Genomic DNA, 21,293 nt, shown 5'->3' with positions numbered 1-21,293 from the left:
GGACAAAAAAATAAGTTCAGATGTCTGTTGGAGTAGTGGGACGTGTAAAATTGCATGCTAAAGTTTCTTCATGAAAGTGCCCAAAAGAAAGGAGGCTGAAAAATATGGCCTTTTAACCTTATTCCAACACAGATTAAAACAACTTTGTGCAATGGTCAATATGAGATTAGACGAGTATGAAGAATTTATCATTTTAAAAGACATAATTAACAAGATGCGGGATGAAATATCTGAAGGAGTCAATGTTCGCCTCCAGATTAATGATAGGATGTATGGTGAAAAACACTTTTCATATTTGTTAATTAAGTAAAGCCAAGAATAACAAGGGTACAGCGCTTGTGACTAGTATCAAAGCAGGTGATGGGACGGATATGACAAATACTGATGGAATTGTAAGCTATGTTCGAGGTGAATTAGAGAAATTATACAAAAAAAAATGGACGTAGACCAAAATATGCGGGAGTAAATCATTGGAAAGTTTATACGGGCTTTAATCCAGGATGTCAACATGTCACTGTCGGAAGATATAGATAAGCAGGTGTTGGGTATGATCAAGAGTTAATAGAATGGAAAATCACCTGGTTTTCATTGGTTCCCGGCGGAATTTTATTTCTTCCTATGGGATGTCATTGGGAAAGACTTTGCATAAGTGGTGCTGTATAGAATACAGCATAGGAAGCTTAGCAAATCACAATCTCATGAGATTATTATGATATCTAAAACGAGTGATTTGCATATTCTAACAAACTGGAAGCCACTTTCCTTGCTAAACCAGGATAATAAAATAATAATGAAATTGCTAGCAAATAGACTTAGGATTGCAATGGACAAAATTATATCAAAGGAACAGTTCTGTGGTGTGCCTGGAAGATTGATAATCAAATGTAATAATGTAATTAGGGATGTTGTGTATTAAGTGTCTGAGAATAATGTTCGTTCCTCCATGATAAACCTCGATTGGTCGAAAGCTTTTGACTGTGTTGATGTTCAGGTTGTATTAGAAATATTGGATAGATTAGGATTGGAACAAGAATTTATTGACTGGATCCGTATGCTTTATCAACAGTGTCGGAGCAGCGTGTGTATCAATGGTGTCTTGAGTAAACCATTTTCAATTGAACGATCGGTACGTCAGGGATGTCCCCTTTCAATGATTTTGTATGTTAAGTTTCAAGAGCCATTGAACTTGGCAGTAAAAAGCAATTACTTTATTGTTCCGCCTTGGCTGCCAAATTCTATGACACTTCCTGTTGTTGGTTATGCAGACGATACCACTATTTTTGTGTCGACAGAAGACTCAGTAGTGAATGTTCAGGATGAGTTAGACAACTTTAAGAGGGCAACAGGTGCTGTCATTAACAAGGACAAAACGTGAATGATAGGGCTTGGCAGTTAGTATAATAATGTTACCTGTATAGGTTCATGGTTCAAGGTAGTAGAGTCTATTGGAGCTCTTGGGATTTACTGGTGTAAAACATAGGGAACAACATTTGTTACGAATTGGCAAGTACTATGTAGAAATATAATAGCAGCTACGAATAATTCGTTGGCAAATAGGAAATTAACCCTGTTTCAGAAGGCTGTAATAATCAATTGCAAAATTTTGTCTAAAGTGTGGTCTTTGTCTCACAGTTTTCCAATTGACAAGAAAAGTGCTATGGAGATTGACAAAACCATTTTTAGATATGTATGGTAGATACCAATCAATTAAACGGACTAATTAAATCAATTAAACTATGTAAAGGTATGAAAAACGGTGCAATAGGAATAAGGAATGTGTACCATAAGTCATTGGCTATATTATGTGCTACATTTAGAAAGGAGATAATGCACAGGAATAGTGTAAATGCACTAGGACACTATTTTTGTAAATTACGTGTTAGCTACTTGATACATATGCCAGAGTATACTGACCTTGCCTTTATCTCACCTCACTTTTATTCATGTTCAATCGATGTTCTCAGGCAGATTTGTAATATTGAAGGTTTTTTTAATGATGAACAGTAAATAAGTCTATGATGTTCTGCTCCCAAATATAGTTCCTAGAGTAGATGAGGCATATTCACTTTTTAACTGACAATTAATATTGGCAAATCTTCATGTTAAATTTATTGCCCCAAAACCATGTGAATTATTGTATCGCAATATTAATGAGACCCTCCCTACTAATGATAGGTTGTTAATGTTGGGCATTAAGGACAACAATAGTTGTGATCAAAATACTGAAATTAAGAATAATATGCATATATTTTATTTCAGTAAGCAGAAAGTTGCTCTTGTAAACTGGATTACAGACACTCTTAAAGCTTTATGTGAACCAAGCATTAGAGTGGATTTTATGAGTTTTTTAATGTTTCATATTGATACCAAATGCAAGAAAAATAAGAATACAATAATTATGATACTCTCTGATTACATTTTTTGTGTGGATAGGAAGGCTGGAGGGTTACTCAGTAGGCAAAATATTTAAGTTCTTGCGAGGCAGGATCAGGTATGACATTTGGGGTTTACTGCTCATGCTCGGTGATATGAATTTTTTTTCTGAGAATTATATAAAATATATATATAATATAATAATTTCCCCTGTTGATGTAAATTGATGTAAATATAATTTCTAAAATTGCAAATCATTTAAGGAAAAAAAATAACATTTAAGGGTTTAATGCTCATGATCTGTGACGATATGAAACACTTGTTTACTAAGAATTATACTACTGTATATGTAATGTAGGATTTCCTTGTAAAATTTATATATATATATATATATATATATATATATATATATATATATATATATATATATATATATATCTCGTATATATATATCAACGTATATATATATACGTGTATCTATGTATGTATATATATATATATATATATATATATATATATATATATATATATATATATATATATATATATATATATATATATATATATGTATGTATGTATATCAACGTATGTATATATATACGTATATGTATCTCGTATATATATATATCAACGTATATATATATATATATATATATATATATATATATATATATATATATATATATATATATATATATATATATATGTCGTACCTAGTAGCCAGAACGCACTTCTCGGCCTACTATGCATGGCCTTATTTGCCTATTAAGCCAAGTTTTCCTGAATTAACATATTTTCTCTATTTTTTTTCTTATGAAATGATAAAGCTACCCATTTCATTATGTATGAGGTCAATTTTTTTTTATTGGAGTAAAAATTAACGTAGATATATGACCGAACCTAACCAACCCTACCTAACCTAACCTAACCTATCTTTATAGGTCAGGTTAGGTTAGGTAGCCGAAAAAGTTAGGTTAGGTTAGGTTATGTAGGTTAGGTAGTCGAAAAACAAATAATTCATGAAAACTTGGCTTATTAGGCAAATCGGGCCTTGCATAGTAGGCTGAGAAGTGCGTTCTGGCTACTAGGTACGACATATATATATATATATATATATATATATATATATATATATATATATATATATATATATATATATATATATATATATATATATAATATATGTATATATATATATATATATATATATATATATATATATATATATATATATATATATATATATATATATATATATATATATATAAATATATATATATATATAACAATTGTCCAAAGATTGTTTATCTTCACTTGTGGTTTATGCAAGTATAGGCTTATATATATATATATATATATATATATATATGTGTGTGTGTGTGTATGTGATTAAAATTTTATATTATTTAATAAAGAAACTGTCGTACTAAAAAATATTTCCTTTTGTGTGCATTTTTGATGTATTTACTCAATGGTCACATCTGTCAAAAGCTTTTGTAAATCTGTGTCTATTACATCAGCGTTTTGCTTGTCTTCTACGGTATCAAATGCTATGTCATTGTGGGGTAGTAATTGTGAGAGACAGGAGGGCTCTGTTCTGAACCCGTGTTGCCTGAGGTTATGTAGACACTGGGATTGCAAGTGTTTTGTGATCTTACTGCTTAGCACGCTTTCAAAGATTGTTTTGATATGTGATGTTAGAGATATTGGTCTACAAATGTTTGCATCTACTGTATTAACTAATTTACGAAATGGAGCGATCTCTGCGGTTTTAAGTATGTCTGGAAAAACAACAGCCTCCATCTCCAAAATAGGTTAATGGCCTGCGATATAAGGTTTTTGTAATTCTTGATGAATATAGAATTCCACTACTCTGGGCTTGACACAGAGTATATGGGCATGCTGTCTAGGGTTACTTCAACGTCCAGTGTGCTTAGTGTTACAACTGATATATAATTCGATAGTGGTATAATATTAAAAAATAACTCGTTTGGATCATTGAACCTCAATGTGTTCAGGAATTCACCGAAAACAGAAGCCTACTGTATTTCATTCATTTCATTGTTGTCATTTGTGAAAGTTCTATCACCTTTGTGCAAGGGCCCAATGCAAGATGCATTTTTTTTTTACTAAATTCTGCATAAGAAAAAGGTATTTTGGATTCCTCTCTGTTTTCTTTATGGTATGCTCTCTTTCCCTCTTATGGATTTTATATGATTCTTGCAACTTTAGCTCGATCGTTTCTATTTCTCTACATAGTCTTCTTTGTCGTTCTTGGGAGACAGTGGAATATTTTAGATGTTCTTCGATTTGTTTTCTTTACCTATAGAGGGAACACTGTTCTCTATTTAGTTTGCATCTTTTTCACTTTCTCCTTAGTGATATGTGACCCGTACCTACTCCAAGTGCTATTTTATCTATTTCCTCAAAACACTGGTTCAATTTTCCATTATCTAGGTGTCTTTCCCAGCATATTTCTGCAGGGTCTTGGTTTATTTGTACCCAGTTGATACATTTAATAAAATTGAATTTGCTGAATTCTCCTCCTTTTCAATTTCAGACTGCCTGCACAGGTATATTGCCCATCCATATTTGAGCATGAATTAGGTTGTGATTTAAGTATCATGTATTCGTAATCCTCATGTCCCTAAGCAGTCCATCATTGTTTGTAAAAATAAGATCAATGGTGTTTTCTTTTCTAGTTCTATTATTTGCTGGTTTAAGGGAAATCTGTCACACAGCTGCAAGAGGTCATTTGTGTGTGACTGTTTAATTAGATTACTTCCTGGGATTTTCTGTGGTATAACTGTATTTGCCACATTTTCCATTTTAGATGCTGTAAGTTAACTTCACAAAGCAAGCTGAGGTTTGGACAGGGTTTGTGAAGTTTTCTCGACAGTATTTTATTTCCATAAGTTGGTTTTTAAACTGCTGATTATTTAATGTGCTGTATCTGGTGATTTATATACTAGGTCAATCACCAAACTTCGAATTTCTATTATGATTATCAGCACTTCCACTATATCGTTTGAGGTGTTTAGTAGTTCTGTACAGATGAGTGTGCCTTTGATGTACAGGCTAACCCACCTTGCAGCCTGATTACTATCATATCTCAAAAGACTGAATTCTCATATCCGTATCACACTGTATTAATAGTACTTCGAATGACTTTCAGTTAAAGCTATAGTCATTGCATGTGCCTTATGTAGGAGACTAGTTATAAAGTGGACTTTGTTTTACGTGTTTTGGTTCCTTGTATATTGGCAAATACGAAAGATGTTACAACATTTGAATTTTACTTGACATTAATACCTTTGTTTCTGGTAGGGGTGCCACATTGTCATGTCTAGCACTTGACCAAATTGATGGTAGAGTCTGAACACTAACATCACTAATGGCAAAATTTTTTGTCATTATTTTCCTTTCCCTTACTCAAACGTCCCCCAGATATATATGGGTGTTGCTGTATTCATAATGACACGCTTTTGATTTTATTCTCTTGGTCCCTTATATATAAAATGTTGAGCAGTCTCTGTTTAAATATTCCTTCCACTTTGGTCTATACAATTTTATATCTTTTATACAGTTTTGGGTGGAAAAATTTGCAATTTTCAGTGACATTTACCTGTATTTAGAATATTGCTGCATCTTCTCAGGTGTATATATTTGCATGTTCCATTAGTTCTTCCTGGTAGCAAATAATTAAATGTGCTAAGGTGAGAAAACTCTTCAATTGTAACTTGAAAAAATTAAACAATTCCATCCAAATTTTACAAAAAAGTAAAGAAATAGGATATTGCATGCAAATTTATACAAACTGAAATAGAAAATGTACACTAAAATTTGAAAAAAAATACAAGCTTGATTTACCATTGCAATTCTTTGTCTTTTTCCTGACCAGTAAATGTTGGATTCAGTGAAGTTAAAGAACACAATAAAGAATATTGTTTCTCTCGTCACTATTTTAGTCTTTAACATCCGGTAATCTGAATGGTACAGAGACCATCCAGGTTACACCACAACGCTTAGTATGAGAAAATAGAAGGAGAGGACACGTGCATAAACATAACACATCAACGGAGTTCTAACCAAACTACAGGAGCATTAGAAACAAAATAAATGAATTTAGAGCATTTGTGTTCACAAAATAGACATTATTGTACTAACAGAGACGTCGATCGAATTAGAAAACACGGAACTAAAAGCTGAATATAAAATTTCTTTCAGGTAGACATTAGTCGAGAAATAGTATCAGCAATATATGCCAGTGAAAATATAAATTGAAGCGCCAAAGAAGGAACCAAAGCTGAACCAGTTTTCCATAAAACATATTATGAGGGATTAAGGAGAGTCTAAAGGACTTTAGACCTCCTGGCCTCTTGTACCACCAACTGTGTAACTATTTTATTGACTCAGGTGTTCTGGACGACATCCTAACAATTTACCCAAAATTTGCTTGTGCATTTTAAAGAATGAAGAACAATTTTTATTTATATTACTTCTAAGCTGTATCACTTATGAACCCATCCCTGCCCTTGTGTGGCAGTGCACAATAGAAAGTTGTTTTCACATATCCGTACATTAAAACATTGATTGTAACCATGATATATATGTGCTTCAGCCTACAGTTTAGACCTATTGTCTTATCTATGATCCTCTGTCCTGCGTGACAGTGAATACTAGCATTATCCTCACTTTAATAATTAATAACCAAAATCCTCAGATTAGGCAAAATTGTAATTAATTTTGTCAATAAAGATGTTAATAATAATAATTAAGGAGAGTTTTGAGAAGTGTAGATAGAGCGAATGTTAACAGGGGGAGCGGACTGATTCTAGCACGACCGTGGGAGCAGACTGACCCCAGCACGAACGCGGGAGCAGACTGACCCCAGCACGATCGTGGGAGCGGACTGACCCCAGCATGATCGTGGGAGCGGACTGACCCCAGCACGAACGCGGGAACAGATTGACCCCAGCACGAACGCGGGAGCAGACTGACCCCAGCACGATCGTGGGAGCGGACTGACCCCAGCACGATCGTGGGAGCGGACTGACCCCAGCACGAACGCGGGAGCAGACTGACCCCAGCACGAACGCGGGAGCAGACTGACCCCAGCACGATCGTGGGAGCGGACTGACCCCAGCACGATCCTGGGAGCGGACTCACCCCAGCACGACCATGGGAGCAGACTGACCCCAGCACAATTGTGGGAGCAGACTGACCCCAGCACGAACGCAGGAGCAGACTGACCCCAGCACGATCGTGGGAGCGTACTGACCCCAGCACGACCGCGGGAGCGGACTGACCCCAGCACGAACGTGGGAGCAGATTGACCCCAGCACGATCGTGGGAGCAGACTGATCCCAGCACGAACGCGGGAGCAGACTGACCCCAGCACGAACGCGGGAGCAGACTGACCCCAGCACGATCGTGGGAGCGGACTGACCCCAGCACGATCGTGGGAGCGGACTGACCCCAGCACGACCATGGGAGCGGACTAACCCCAGGACGATTGTGGGAACAGACTGACCCCCAGCATGACCATGGGAGCAGACTGACCCCAGCACGAACGTGGGAGCAGACTGACCCCAGCACGATCGTGGGAGCAGACTGACCCCAGCACGAACGCGGGAGCAGACTGACCCCAGCACGAACGCGGGGGCAGACTGACCCCAGCACGATCGTGGGAGCGGACTGACCCCAGCACGATCGTGGGAGCGGACTGACCCCAGCACGACCATGGGAGCGGACTAACCCCAGCACGATTGTGGGAACAGACTGACCCCCAGCATGACCATGGGAGCAGACTGACCCCAGCACGACCGCGGGAGCGGACTGACCCCAGCACGAACGTGGGAGCAGACTGACCCCAGCACGATCGTGGGAGCAGACTGACCCCAGCATGAACGCGGGAGCAGACCTACCCCAGCACGAACCTGGGAGCGGACTGACCCTAGCACGATCCTGGGAGCGGACTGACCCCAGCACGATTGTGGGAGCAGTCTGACCCCAGCACGATCGTGGGAGCGGACTGACCCCAGCACGAACGCAGGAGCAGACTGACCCCAGCACGAACGCAGGAGCAGACTGACCCCAGCACGATCGTGGGAGCGGACTGACCCCAGCACGATCGTGGGAGCGGACTGACCCCAGCACGATCGTGGGAGCGGACTGACCCCAGCACGACCATGGGAGCCGACTAACCCCAGCACGACTGTGGGAGCAGACTGACCCCAGCACGATTGTAGGAGCAGACTGACCCCAGCACGACCGCGGGAGCAGACTGACCCCAGCACGACCGCGGGAGCAGACTGACTCCAGCACGACCATGAGAGCAGACTGACCCCAGCACGACTGTGGGAGCGGACTGACCTCAGCACGAACGCAGGAGCAGACTGACCCCAGCACGATCGTGGGAGCGGATTGACCCCAGCACGATCGTGGGAGCGGGCTGACCCCAGCACGATCGTGGGAGCGGACTGACCCCAGCACGACCATGGGAGCAGACTGACCCCAGCACGACCATGAGAGCAGACTGACCCCAGCACGACTGCGGGAGCAGACTGACTCCAGCACGACCATGAGAGCAGACTGACCCCAGCACGACTGTGGGAGCGGACTGACCTCAGCACGAACGCAGGAGCAGACTGACCCCAGCACTGATTGTGGGAGCGGACTGACCCCAGCACGAACGCGGGAGCAGACTGACCCCAGCACGAACGCGGGAGCAGACTGACCCCAGCACGAACGCGGGAGCAGACTGACCCCAGCACGATCGTGGGAGCAGACTGACCCCAGCACGAACGCGGGAGCAGACTGACCCCAGCACGAACGCGGGAGCAGACTGACCCCAGCACGATCGTGGGAGCGGACTGACCTCAGCACGATCGTGGGAGCGGACTGACCACAGCACGAGCATGGGAGCGGACTAACCCCAGCACGATCGTGGGAGCGGACTGACCCCAACACGATCGTGGGAGCGGACTGACCACAGCATGACCATGGGAACAGACTGACCCCAGCACGATCGTGGGAGCGGACTAACCCCAGCACGATCGTGGGAGCGGACTGACCCCAGCACGATCGTGGGAGCGGACTGACCCCAGCACGATCGTGGGAGCGGACTGACCCCAGCACGATCGTGGGAGCGGACTGACCCCAGCACGATCGTGGGAGCGGACTGACCCCAGCATGACCATGGGAACAGACTGACCCCAGCACGATCGTGGGAGCGGACTGACCCCAGCACGACCATGGGAGCGGACTAACCCCAGCACGATCGTGGGAGCGGACTGACCCCAGCACGATCGTGGGAGCGGACTGACCCTAGCACGACCATGGGAGTGGACTGACCCCAGCACGACCATGGGAGCGGACTGACCCCAGCACGACCATGGGAGCGGACTAACCCCAGCACGATCGTGGGAGCGGACTGACCCCAGCACGATCGTGGGAGCGGACTGACCCCAGCACGATCGTGGGAGCGGACTGACCCCAGCACGATCGTGGGAGCGGACTGACCCCAGCACGACCATGGGAGCGGACTGATCCCAGCACGATCGTGGGAGCGGACTGACCCCAGCATGACCATGGGAACAGACTGACCCCAGCACGATCGTGGGAGCGGACTGACCACAGCACGACCATGGGAGCGGACTGACCCCAGCACGACCATGGGAGCGGACTAACCCCAGCACGATCGTGGGAGCGGACTGACCCCAGCACGATCGTGGGAGCGGACTGACCACAGCATGACCATGGGAACAGACTGACCCCAGCACGATCGTGGGAGCGGACTGACCCCAGCGCGACTGTAGGAACAGACTGACCCCAGCATGACCATGGGAGCGGACTGACCCCACCACGACTGTTCGAACAGACTGACCCCCAGCATGACCATGGGAGCGGACTGACCCCAGCACGACTGTGGGAACAGACTGACCCCCAGCACGACCATGGGAGCGGACTGACCCCAGCACGACCATGGGAGCGGACTGACCCCAGCACGACCACGGGAGCGGACTGACCCCAGCACGACCGCGGGAGCGGACTAACCCCATCACGACCATGGGAGCGGACTGACCCCAGCACGACCATGGGAGCGGACTGACCCCAGCACGACCACGGGAGTGGACTGACCCCAGCACGACCGCGGGAGCGGACTAACCCCATCACGACCATGGGAGCGGACTGACCCCAGCACGACCATGGGAGCGGACTGACCCCAGCACGACCATGGGAGCGGACTGACCCCAGCACGACCACGGGAGCGGACTGACCCCAGCACGACCGCGGGAGCGGACTAACCCCATCACGACCATGGGAGCGGACTGACCCCAGCACGACCACGGGAGCGGACTAACCCCAGCACGACCATGGGAGCGGACTGACCCCAGCACGACCATGGGAGCGGACTGACCCCAGCACGACCATGGGAGCGGACTGACCCCAGCATGACCATGGGAGCGGACTGACCCCAGCATGACCATGGGAGCGGACTGACCCCAGCATGACCATGGGAGCGGACTGACCCCAGCATGACCATGGGAGCGGACTGACCCCAGCACGACTGTGTGAACAGACTGACCCCAGCATGACCATGGGAGCGGACTGACCCCAGCACGACTGTGGGAACAGACTGACCCCAGCATGACCATGGGAACGGACTGACCCCAGCACGACTGTGTGAACAGACTGACCCCAGCATGACCATGGGAACGGACTGACCCCAGCACGACTGTGGGAACAGACTGACCCCCAGCACGACCATGGGAGCGGACTGACCCCAGCACGACCATGGGAGCGGACTGACCCCCAGCTCGTAACGTTAGACCAGTGTTTGCTGACAACACACTACATTATCATGTACATTAAATTATAATAAAAATTATAATTACATTACATGTACGTAATACATAATAATTTGGTTCAATAACAATGACCGAAAATTGATAACAATGAGAGTAAACAACGTTTTTGGGTAAATGCTATATACAAACAAATTAGGAGTGGAAAACGTTTATTAAAAGAAAATAGCAAGAAATTAAAAACACATATAGTGAAATTAAATTATGAAGGACATATAGTAATATTTTCAGATATATCAAATAATGAATAGGGAGAAGACTCGGCCACTGCAAAATGTCAAGAAACTGACAATGTCAAGGAAATGGATGTTATTTTAAATAAGTAATTTGTCTGTATTCATTGGAGACAAATTTGATATTATGCCAACTGCTGTATAAATCTTCACAAGTGGCAAAGAAGTAAAATTATACCCCAACAAACGCAAAGAGAAAAAACAATATTTAACAGAGTTTTTAACCAATGTAGAGATGAAGTTTGTGAGCCCATGTCTTGGATATTTAGCAAACTATAAGAGTAGAGCAGAGTTGCAGAAGCGCAGAGGGATGCAAAGGTTGTGCTAATTTTTAAGAAAGAAGGTGGATCACTCTCGCCAAACAGGCGTCCAATTCACTTAAATTATTGTATGAAAATTTCTTGAAACCATAATCGTGAATGCCATTTGCTTAATTAAAGGAAAACGGATTAAAAGTGATTCACAAAATGTTTTTGATAATGGCCGCTCGAGTATAAAAAATCTAGTCACATTATTGTCTCCTATATTTCAGGCAGTTGTCAATGGAAAGGATTGTGACATTCTGTACCTTGACTTTAACAAAACAAAAATTATACTTGGAGTCATTAGAAAGTTAGAACCCCAAGGTATTAGGAAGATATCTTATATTACAACAGTGTCGTTATAAGTAAGCAGAGTTAACTTAAATAGAGTTAAATCCTAATGAGAAACATTATGAGTTGAGAACCCCTGAGCTCTGTCATGAAATCTCTATTGTTTCCCATATATATATAAACAATGAGACACAGGGTTGAGCAACAACCTTTATTTGCAAGTATGTACACAACTCAAAAGTGTGGTTGGAAATATCTTAAAAAGAAAACACAAAATCGCTAAATGGCGACGAAGATAAGAATTTAATAAATGAGTCTCACAGATGAAGCCTAATGAGGAAAATGTAGGGTTTAGCTGGACTATGTTGAAACTGCATATATGTGAGCGAATGTATATGAGAGTAATGGTTAGTAGGGATCTTCATCCGAGAATTCCTCACATAGACATATGAAATAAATCAAGATACTGGAATTTATTTCTAGAAACGTTAGCAATCAAACATTTAATGTTATTCTTTAGCTTCATTTGCCACTTATTAGACCCATTGACATTGTACAGGTAGGTTTTGGTAGCCGTACCATAAAACGGAGACCAGAGTTAATCCTGGAAATTAGATATCTCCCTGATGAAAGAGTTTAGAAAGCTTAATTTGCATTCTCTAGAAGGATCCAGACATAAGGTCAGGAGAAAGCGCTAAGCAATAACGACTACACAGGAGAAGGGTGTAGAGAAATAGGGGCCGTAAATGAAGCAAATAAAGAGATAAAAGAGTTTAATAAAGGAGGATAAAACCAATAAATATACAAAGACAAAACAAAATACGAAAGAAATGATACAAAAATTCATAAGTTTAGATTCAAGAAAAAGCGGATAAATACTCTTACTGCAGGGAAATTCTTCCAACATATAGTTTACTATAATCATAAATTTATTAAATGGATTGTATGAATAAATTACATGAGTGGACTGTATGAAATTAATTGTTCGATATTTCCACTTGCACCCAGTTTTGGGGGGTAGATTTAATACTGCTAAACCTACCTTATGAATTGAATATATTTGCTTAATTTCAATATTAAAACCTTATAAATAAGGAATGTTTATGGAGTTAGTGAACTAACTACAATATCATAACAAAGAAGTCATCAGCTTAGCTGTCTAGCAGGTAATGAGAAGTGCATCTGACAGCCTCCCAAAATAAGTTAATTCCTGTCTTAACGTGATAGCTTCCTGGACATGTAATTCACAAGTTGAGATGACCAGATCTCGCAGACTTACCTCCATGCTGTGAAGAACGTACAATGTAATTTCTATAGATATATTATCATCTCTGTTAATCTCCATGGAAGGGATTAACAAATTTAAGGAATTGAACTCACTCAGGTTATTTAATGTTCCTACGTCCTAACGGCCGGACAATCTCTAGCTATTATGGCCATAAAAAACTATTAGATTATCACTCATCCGAGAGGACGTGTTGTCCCCAATGTTGGATGAAGCAGGCAGCAGCATTTGGGATTCGTAATAGCACAGATGTTTTCAAATTAAAGCGATGCTAAGTGGCGAGCTTCCCGGGGTTGTGAATGTTGTGGTTCTAGAAGCGCACTGTCTCGTGCGGCCGCTACCTTCCTTTCAACGCATAATCTCGACATATAGGTCACGGTATTCTACATCGTCCTATTGTCCAACAAGATGTTACTGACGTTATTTTACATCTTAATAATGCACTTCAAACATCGGCAGATGATTTTCTGCTGTTTACATTATTGAACCAGTGTCATTAGATAAAATACACATTTGCAAATATAATATACAGTTCGTGAGTTTTATTCAACCGGAATCAGCTGATCGTGGCTATGGAAAATTCCACCTAAATATGGAGGTATAATTTATTTTAACAAATTAAATCAATTTTCACTCTAAATTACCTATCAAATTAAGCAAAGATTAGACTGGGTTTAATTCGATTTGAATAAAAGTTTATTCTAATGGGAGTTGAACGGCTAATGCAACAGCGGCCATGTATAGTAGGAAGGTTTTCGGGTTACTACGCTACTAGTTAGTAATATTAGTAAATTTAATTTCCTAGCACAATAAATTTATCTTATCGAACTAGGGGTTAGTTTGTGGGGTGTCGGAAATTTCTGACACTTACAAATTACTGTGACAATATAAATAGGAACGTTGGAGTGTTTCAGGAGTAGGTTAAACATGATGAACATGGATGTGTTTTGTGAATATAAAAAAGCAAATGCCTAGTGTGAACTAACAAACTTTATACAGCTTGGTTCATTGTTATATTGTAATGTTCATACATTACCAGCAGTCAAGATGCAATTCAACAGAGACCTAGTTAAGACGATTTATAAAATGACAAAGGCGCAGTCAAGCAGAGAGATGAGAGAGTTCAACTCACCTGAAGCATTTGAGGACGGAAACGCACGTGTTGATTTTCAGGAGTGGCTCTGTGGTTTCAGCCTGGAAGCCCACAGTACCTATGAAGGTGCGGCCCTGTGGACGATACATATGTTGTAATACAGTACTACTCCTGTGGTGTGGCTTTACTGTGGAGGAGATACATGCTCCAGTACAATACTAGTATTGTGAAGGAGTAGTAAAATACTAATCCTGTGATGTGCACTCCTATGGAGAAGATACACGCTCCTGTACAATACTATTATTGTGAGTAGTAGTACAATACGAATCCTGTAATGGTGCTCTCTCGTGGAGGAGATACATGCTCCAGTAAAATACAATTATTGTGAAGGGGTAGTACAATACTAATCCTGTGATGTGTTTTCCTGTGGAGGAGATACATGCTCCAGTACAATACTATTATTGTGAAGGAATAGTACAATACTAATCCTGTGATATGTGTGAGGGGATGAAATTACCAGCTAGTTTACCTAGATTATGTTAGAGTTTATGGTGCACTCTAGCGCTCTAAATAAGAAGTTCACAACAAGCCCTTGTAGGGAGTCTAAAGAAACTCCAAGCATAGGGCTGTTCACTAAGACAATGATGGAGTCTGTAACGTCGTTACAGACTCCATCATAGACTAGTTACAGACTAGAACGTCGTACTCGGCCTACTATGCAAGACCCGATTTGCCTAATAGGCCAAGTTTTCCTGAATTTATATATTTTTCAATTTTTTTCTTATGAAATTATAAATCTGTCCATTTCATTATGAATAAGTTAATTTTTTTAAATTTGAGTTAAAGCTAAGATAGATATATGACTGAACCTAACCAACCCTACCTAACCTAACCTATTTTAACCTAACCTAAACTAACATAACTAAGTCAATAAATTATGTTCCTAATATAATATAATAATAATAATTCCAATGAACTAATTGGAAACAATTTATTGAAAATAAAGAAAATTACTCGGCCTATTAGGCAAATCGATCCTTGCATAGTAGGCCGAGAAGTGCGTTCTGGCTACTAGGTACGACATATATATATATATATATATATATATATATATATATATATATATATATATATATATATATATATATATATATATGTCGTACCTAGTAGCCAGAACTCACTTCTCAGCCTACTATGCAAGGCCCGATTTGCCTAATAAGCCAAGTTTTACTGAATTAATATATTTTCTCTAATTTTTTTCTTATGAAATGATAAAGCTACCCATTTCATTATGTATGAGGTCAATTTTTTTTATTGGAGATAAAGTTAACGTAGATATATGACCGAACCTAACCAACCCTACCTAACCTAACCTAACCTATCTTTATAGGTTAGGTTAGGTTAGGTAGCCAAAAACGTTAGGTTAGGTTAGGTTAGGTAGGTTAGGTTGTCGAAAAAACATTAATTCATGAAAACTAGGCTTATTAGGCAAATCGGGCCTTGCATAGTAGGCTGAGAAGTGAGTTCTGGCTACTAGGTACGACATATATATATATATATATATATATATATATATATATATATATATATATATATATATATATATATATATATATATATATATATATATATATATACATTATTAAATATGACCGAAAAAGTAAGATTAATAATTCTAACACGAATTTTCTCGATCTTTCGTACGTTTCTTTTCACTGTTGGTGGTAATTCAAAAATCAATTCTCCAAAATTCATTTTTATTTCTAGTCTGACACGACACTTGAGCGCGTTTCGTAAAACTTATTACATTTTCAAAGACTTTAGTTTACACATACACAACTGAATAGAACTTACACATCTTCGATTTGTTTATATCTACATTTGAGTGAGGTGGATGGGGTGAGGTGGTATTAATAGGGTATTAAATTCCTAAACACAAGACAGAACACGAAACAATGGGTATTGAATGGAAGTGATTGTAGAAAGCCTATTGGTCCATATTTCTTGATGCTTCTATATTGGAGCGGAGTCTTGAGGTGGGTAGAATATAGTTGTGCATTAATTGGCTGTTAATTGCTGGTGTTGACTTCTTGATGTGTAGTGCCTCGCAGACGTCAAGCCGCCTGCTATCGCTGTATCTATCAATGATTTCTGTGTTGTTTACTAGGATTTCTCTGGCGATGGTTTGGTTGTGGGAAGAGATTATATGTTCCTTAATGGAGCCCTGTTGTTTATGCATCGTTAAACGCCTAGAAAGAGATGTTGTTGTCTTGCCTATATATTGGTTTTTTTGGAGCTTACAGTCCCTAAGAGGGCATTTGAAGGCATAGACGACGTTGGTCTCGTTTAAAGCGTTCTGCTTTGTGTCTGGAGAGTTTCTCATGAGTAGGCTGGCCGTTTTTCTTGTTTTATAGTAAATCGTCAGTTGTATCCTCTGATTTTTGTCTGTAGGGATAACGTTTCTATTAACAATATCTTTCAGGACCCTTTCCTCCGTTTTATGAGCTGTGGAAAAGAAGTTCCTGTAAAATTGTCTAATAGGGGGTATAGGTGTTGTGTTAGTTGTCTCTTCAGAGGTTGCATGGCGTTTCACTTTCCTTCTTATGATGTCTTCGACGAAACCATTGGAGAAGCCGTTATTGACTAGGACCTGCCTTACCCTACAGAGTTCTTCGTCGACTTGCTTCCATTCTGAGCTGTGGCTGAGAGCACGGTCGACATAAGCGTTAACAACACTCCTCTTGTACCTGTCTGGGCAGTCGCTGTTGGCATTTAGGCACATTCCTTTGTTCGTTTCCTTAGTGTAGACTGCAGTGTGGAAACCTCCGCTCTTTTCCATGACTGTTACATCTAGAAAGGGCAGCTTCCCATCCTTTTCCATCTCGTAAGTGAAACGCAGCACGGAACTCTGCTCAAATGCCTCCTTCATCTCCTGCAGATGTCTGACATCAGGTACCTGTGTAAAAATGTCGTTAACATACCTGCAGTATATGGCCGGTTTCAAGTTCATGTCGACTAAGACTTTTTGCTCGATGGTACCCATGTAGAAGTTTGCAAACAGGACACCTAGGGGAGAACCCATGGCGACCCCATCTACTTGCTTATACATGTGCCCATCCGGGCTCAAGAAGGGTGCCTCTTTAGTACAAGCTTGGAGTAGTTTCCTTAGGATATTTTCTGGTATGTCAAGAGGAGTACAGGCCGGATCACAATACACTCTGTCGGCTATCATCCCGATTGTCTCATCCACAGGTACGTTGGTAAACAGCGATTCTACGTCCAACGAGGCTCTTATCCCTGTGGCCCGTGTGCCCCTCAGTAAGTCAACAAATTCCTTTGGAGACTTCAGGCTGAAGGCGCAAGGGACATAAGGAGTCAGCAGGCCGTTGAGTCGCTTCGCCAGTCTGTACGTGGGTGTGGGTATCTGGCTGATGATTGGCCGAAGTGGGTTTCCAGGCTTGTGTGTCTTGACATTTCCATACGCATATCCAGGTTTATATTCCCCAATAATCTTTGGCAGGTGGAGTCCGGATTTCTTGGCGTTCACAGTTTACGAAACTGTGTTTCGTAAAACTGTGAACCATCACCATCACCAACAAAGTCCATCACTGCTTGCTCTGTGATGGTAATCACCCCGCAATTTCCTACCGCTGCCCCCGCAGACAGGAAATTATCAAGGCCCAGGTTGAAGCCAAAAGAACCAACTCGTCTACCTCCTCGACCAGAGCCCCAAGCGTTTAACTCACCACCTTAGCTCTCACTAGTCGACCAGAAGACTTTCCGGTCCTACCAACATGTGGCTCCTCCCAGCAGGCGACACAGCCTTCTCATTGGGGACCCAAGGTCCCACAGGCTCCTTCACAGCCCCCTGCATCACGTGCAGGCATTATCCCTGGTGTTCTTAAACTAGCGGAAAGGCTTGCAGGACCAGACAACCAGCGCTTTGTCAGTGAACTAAACGCATTATACATAGACAATGGCCTGGCCCCCATCATAGCCACTAGCGTAAATCTCACTGCCTCCTCTACCACTCCGGAGACTACCACCAGGACGACCAGGTGGTCAACTTCAACACCGACTCCAGAACCGCCCATGACCCGGGCGACACAAACAAAGGTAATTCCTTCTCCAGCTCCCAACAATCCTACCATCACTATCTCAGCAGCCGCGCTAGCAGACGTGCTGTCTACAAACGATAACAGTACCACCAGCGCTCCTGAAATAGTTACAACCACCAATCAACGACACCTAAACCTACCTAAGGCTGCGAGGCGAAAGACAAAAACGCTCACTACGGAGGTTACGGACTCCTCAGACTAGGAAATCATAGTAGGAACTCCACCGCCGCATCACAAATACGACACCTACACGGTTCAAGACTTCCTCTTGGAGGCCGCGTCACCAAACTCTAACGACAGCACTGCTCAGCCAAAGTCGCAGGCAAAGAAAATACAGAAAACCTAGAGGTCTACACTAACCCCACCAGCTCCATAACTGGTATAGCCAGCCCTCCAGGCTGAAAACCATCATGAAGACCCCCATCCATCGCCACATCTCTAGTATCAGCCACTGATACAGATAATGACTCCAAAGAGCCTCCACTTACGGGCTCACCATAGCCCGTGCTACTGGAACTTATCGTTCTGAGTAGCAAATCTTAAACAACAATTAAACTTTGTTCAGTTATAGTTGTGTGTGTGTAAACTAAAGTCTTTGAAAATGTAATAAATTTTACGAAACGCGCTCAAGTGTCGCGTCAGACTAGAAATAAAAATTAATTTTGGAGAATAGACTTTTCAGTTACCATCAACAGTGAAAAAAATATAAGAAACATTGAGAAAATTCGTGTTAGAATTATAAATCTTACTTTTTCGGTCATATTTAATAATATATGTCTACAGGAAAGACTGCTAACAAAATATACTAATATATATATATATATATATATATATATATATATATATATATATATATATATAAATATATATATATATATATATATATATATATATATATATATATATATGTCTTACCTAGTAGCCAGAACGCACTTTTCAGCCTACTATGCAAGGCCCGATTTGCCTAATAAGCCAAGTTTTCCTGAATTAATATATTTTCTCTATTTTTTTCTTATGAAATGATAAAGCTACCCATTTCATTATGTATGAGGTCAATTTTTTTTTGTTGGAGTTAAAATTAACGTAGATATATGACCGAACCTAACCAACCCTAGCTAACCTAACCTAACCTATCTTTGTAGGTTAGGTTAAGTTAGGTAGCCGAAAAAGTTAGGTTAGGTTAGGTAGTCGAAAAACAATTAATTCATGAAAACTTGGCTTATTAGGCAAATCGAGCCTTGCATAGTAGGCTGAGAAGTGCGTTCTGGCTACTAGGTACGACATATATATATATATATATATATATATATATATATATATATATATATATATATATATATATATATATATATATATATATATATATATATATATATATGTATGTATATATATATGTATGTATATATATATATATATATATATATATATATATATATATATATATATATATATATATATATATGTCGTACCTAGTAGCCAGAACTCACTTCTGAGCCTACTATGCAAGGCCCGATTTGCCTAATAAGCCAAGTTTTCATGAATTAATTGCTTTTCGACTACCTAACCTACCTAACCTAACCTAACCTAACTTTTTCGGCTACCTAACCTAACCTAACCTATAAAGATAGGTTAGGTAGGGTTGGTTAGGTTCGGTCATATATCTACGTTAATTTTAACTCCAATAAAAAAAAATTCACCTCTTACATAATGAAATGGGTTGCTTTATCATTTCATAAGAAAAAAATTTGAGAAAATATATTATTTCATGAAAACTTGGCTTATTAGGCAAATCGGGCCTTGCATTGTAGGCTGAAAAGTGAGTTCTGGCTACTAGGTACGACATATATATATATATATATATATATATATATATATATATATATATATATATATATATATATATATATATATATATATATATATATATATATATAAGTGCCATAGGTCCTCCATATAATATATGGCAATTCCACGACCAAGAGATGGCTTCCTTAACCTTGCAGGAATTAACCTCACTGAGGACCAAGTCACTCTCCTAAATCTGGGCATAAACTGTCATGTTATGTCCAGACCGAGTGAGATGGCCCGGAAAGTAGAGTTGGAAATTCTGTTGGACGACATATTCGACCTCGAGACACAAAAGAAGGTCACTACCAAAGATACCTTACAAAGATACCTGTATATATATATATATATATATGTATATATATATATGTATATATGCAATTGACGATCACAAAACACTGATCATTTTATGCGGAAAATCCACAGAGAAATATGAAATGAGGTGAACGTTTCGGCTTTGTTAAAGCCTTTGTCAACACCAGACTGACTCCAGACTGAGTCAGTCTGGTGTTGACAAAGGCTTTAACAAAGCCGAAACGTTCACCTCATTTCATATTTCTCTGTGGATTTTCCGCATATGTATATATATATATATATATATATATATATATATATATATATATATATATATATATATATATATATATATATATATATATATATGTATATATGTTTCATTGAATATGACCGCATATTCTGTATTTATTATTTTCTGGTTTAGGGCTTCTATCCCTCTAACTATTTTCTTAGCATCAGGGCTTAATTGAAATAGGAGTTCTCCAAAACTCATTTTCGTACTTTTAAGGTGAAGAAAAGAAGTGATTTACTATAGAGTGTATTACACTTATTTGTATAATTTGCACGACGTTTCGAACCTCCATGG

General features: G+C 40.4%; 1 protein-coding gene across 1 annotated transcript in view; it reads right to left on the bottom strand.

The window, feature by feature from the left end:
- LOC138368496 (dynein beta chain, ciliary-like) overlaps window positions 1–21,293 on the bottom strand; it is a 177,924-nt gene that overhangs the window by 54,247 nt on the left and 102,384 nt on the right. Inside the window, exon 7 of the mRNA XM_069331017.1 lies at window positions 14,487–14,581. Within this exon, the coding sequence (XP_069187118.1) occupies window positions 14,487–14,581 (95 nt within the window). The remainder of the gene's footprint in view (window positions 1–14,486; window positions 14,582–21,293) is intronic.

The sequence above is a fragment of the Procambarus clarkii genome, chromosome 25, assembly GCF_040958095.1.
Source record: "Procambarus clarkii isolate CNS0578487 chromosome 25, FALCON_Pclarkii_2.0, whole genome shotgun sequence".
Taxonomy (NCBI): domain Eukaryota; kingdom Metazoa; phylum Arthropoda; class Malacostraca; order Decapoda; family Cambaridae; genus Procambarus; species Procambarus clarkii.
This window is presented reverse-complemented; position numbering and strand designations above follow the sequence as displayed.